At 70.1% G+C, this 1,930-nt stretch overlaps 1 protein-coding gene across 1 annotated transcript in view; it reads left to right on the top strand.

Moving 5' to 3' along the window:
* LOC121349800 (gastric inhibitory polypeptide receptor-like) overlaps positions 1–1,599 on the top strand; it is a gene marked incomplete at both ends in the record, with an annotated part of 2,858 nt that extends 1,259 nt beyond the window's left edge. The window contains 3 exons of the mRNA XM_041460554.1: positions 1,199–1,259; positions 1,351–1,420; positions 1,511–1,599. Of these exons, the coding sequence (XP_041316488.1) occupies positions 1,199–1,259; positions 1,351–1,420; positions 1,511–1,599 (220 nt within the window). The remainder of the gene's footprint in view (positions 1–1,198; positions 1,260–1,350; positions 1,421–1,510) is intronic.
* Between the last annotated feature and the right edge of the window lie 331 nt (positions 1,600–1,930).

The following is a 1,930-nucleotide window of genomic DNA, read 5'->3' on the forward strand; positions in this document are numbered from 1 at the left end:
ACACCTGGGGGAGTGTCACCTGGGGATGTGACCCTGGGGCTGTGACACCTGGGAGAGTGTCACCTGGGGCTTTCACACCTGGGGATGTCACACCTGTGGCTGTGACACCTGGGGCTGTGACACCTTGGATGTCACCCCTGGGCATGTCACACCTGGGGCTGTGACCCTGGGGATGTCACACCTGGGGGAGTGTCACCTGGGGATGTCACACCTGGGGATGTCACACCTGGGGGAGTGTCACCTGGGGATGTCACACCTGGGGATGTCACACCTGGGGCTGTGACCCTGGGGATGTCACACCTGGGGGAGTGTCACCTGGGGATGTCACACCTGGGGATGTCACACCTGGGGCTGTGACCCTGGGGATGTGACACCTGGGGCTGTGACGCCTGGGGGAGTGTCACACCTGTGTCCTGCTGCCTCCCGCGGAGGTGCCACCCAGGGGATGTCCCCGTGTCCCCACGGGTGTCCCCGTGTCCCCATGTCCCCGTGTCCCCGTGTCCCCGTGTCCCCATGTCCCCACGGGTGTCCCCACGGGTGTCCCCGTGTCCCCAGGCGCCTGCTCTGCACGCGGAACCTGATCCACGCTGTGTCCCCATGGCGGTGTCACCCAGGGGATGGCCCCGTGTCCCCGTGTCCCCAGGGGATGTCCCCGTGTCCCCGTGTCCCCACGGGTGTCCCCGTGTCCCCAGGCGCCTGCGCTGCACGCGGAACCTGATCCACGCCAACCTCTTCGTGTCCTTCGCGCTGCGCGCCGCCGCCATCCTGACGCGGGACGCGCTGCTGCCACACCCGGGCCACCAGGGCCACCAGCCGGGCCACCAGCCGGGCCACCCCCTGACGCTGCTGGGCACGCAGGTGGGACACGGCGGGGACACCGCGGGGACGGACAGGGGACAGCCGGGGGACAGGGGGACAACACGGGGACACCGCGGGGATGGACAGGGGACAGCCGGGGGGACAGGGGGACAACACGGGGACACCGCGCCTGCACCTTTGTGTCCACTCCATGCCCCCCTCCCCAGGTGTGTCCCCAGGTGTCTCCCCCCAGGTGTCTCCCGGTGTCCCCAGGTGTGTCCCCAGGTGTCCCCAGGTGTCCCCTGACCAGCTGTGTCCCCCCCCGGTGTCCCCAGGTGTGTCCCCAGGTGTCCCCAGGTGTCCCCAGGTGTGTCCCCCCTGACCAGGTGTGTCCCCCCAGGTGTCCCCGTGCTCTTCGTGGTCCCCTGGGTCATCCTGAGGTACCTGTACGAGAACGAGGGGTGAGGCCCCACCTGTCCCCTCCCCCACCTGTCCCCTCCCCCCCCAGGAGACCCGGGGGGCGGGGCTGAGCCAGGCCACGCCCCCCCGCAGGTGCTGGGAGCGCAACGAGAAGGTGGCGGTGTGGTGGCTGATCCGCTGTCCCATCCTGGCGGCTGTGGCGGTGGGTGACATCGCGGGGGGGCGGTGCCACCCGGGTGTCACCTGGGTGTCACCTGAGTGTCACCCGGGTGTCACCTGTGTCCCCCGCCAGGTGAACTTCGTGGTGTTCGTGCGCATCGTGCGCATCCTGGTGGCCAAGGTGCGCGCGCAGCAGGTGACCCGCGGGGACACGCGCCTCAGGTGGGGACACGGGGACACCTGGGGGACACCTGGGGGACACCTGGGGGACACGGGGACACCTGGGGGACACGGGGACACACCGGGGGGCCATGGGGACACCTGGAAAGGGTGGGGACATCGGGGGGACACCTGGGGGGACGTGGGGACACCTGGGGGACACCTGGCACGGGTGGGGACATCGGGGGGACACGCGCCTCAGGTGGGGACACGGGGACACCGGGGGGACACCTGGGGGGACGCAGGGACACGCGTGTCCCATCTCTGTCCCCCCGTGTCCCCGTGTCCCCAAATGTCCCCCGTGTCCCCGTGCCCCCTCATGTCCCTCATGTCC

The sequence above is a fragment of the Pyrgilauda ruficollis genome, unplaced genomic scaffold (assembly GCF_017590135.1).
Source record: "Pyrgilauda ruficollis isolate IOZ18807 unplaced genomic scaffold, ASM1759013v1 scaffold1444, whole genome shotgun sequence".
NCBI classification, from domain to species: domain Eukaryota; kingdom Metazoa; phylum Chordata; class Aves; order Passeriformes; family Passeridae; genus Pyrgilauda; species Pyrgilauda ruficollis.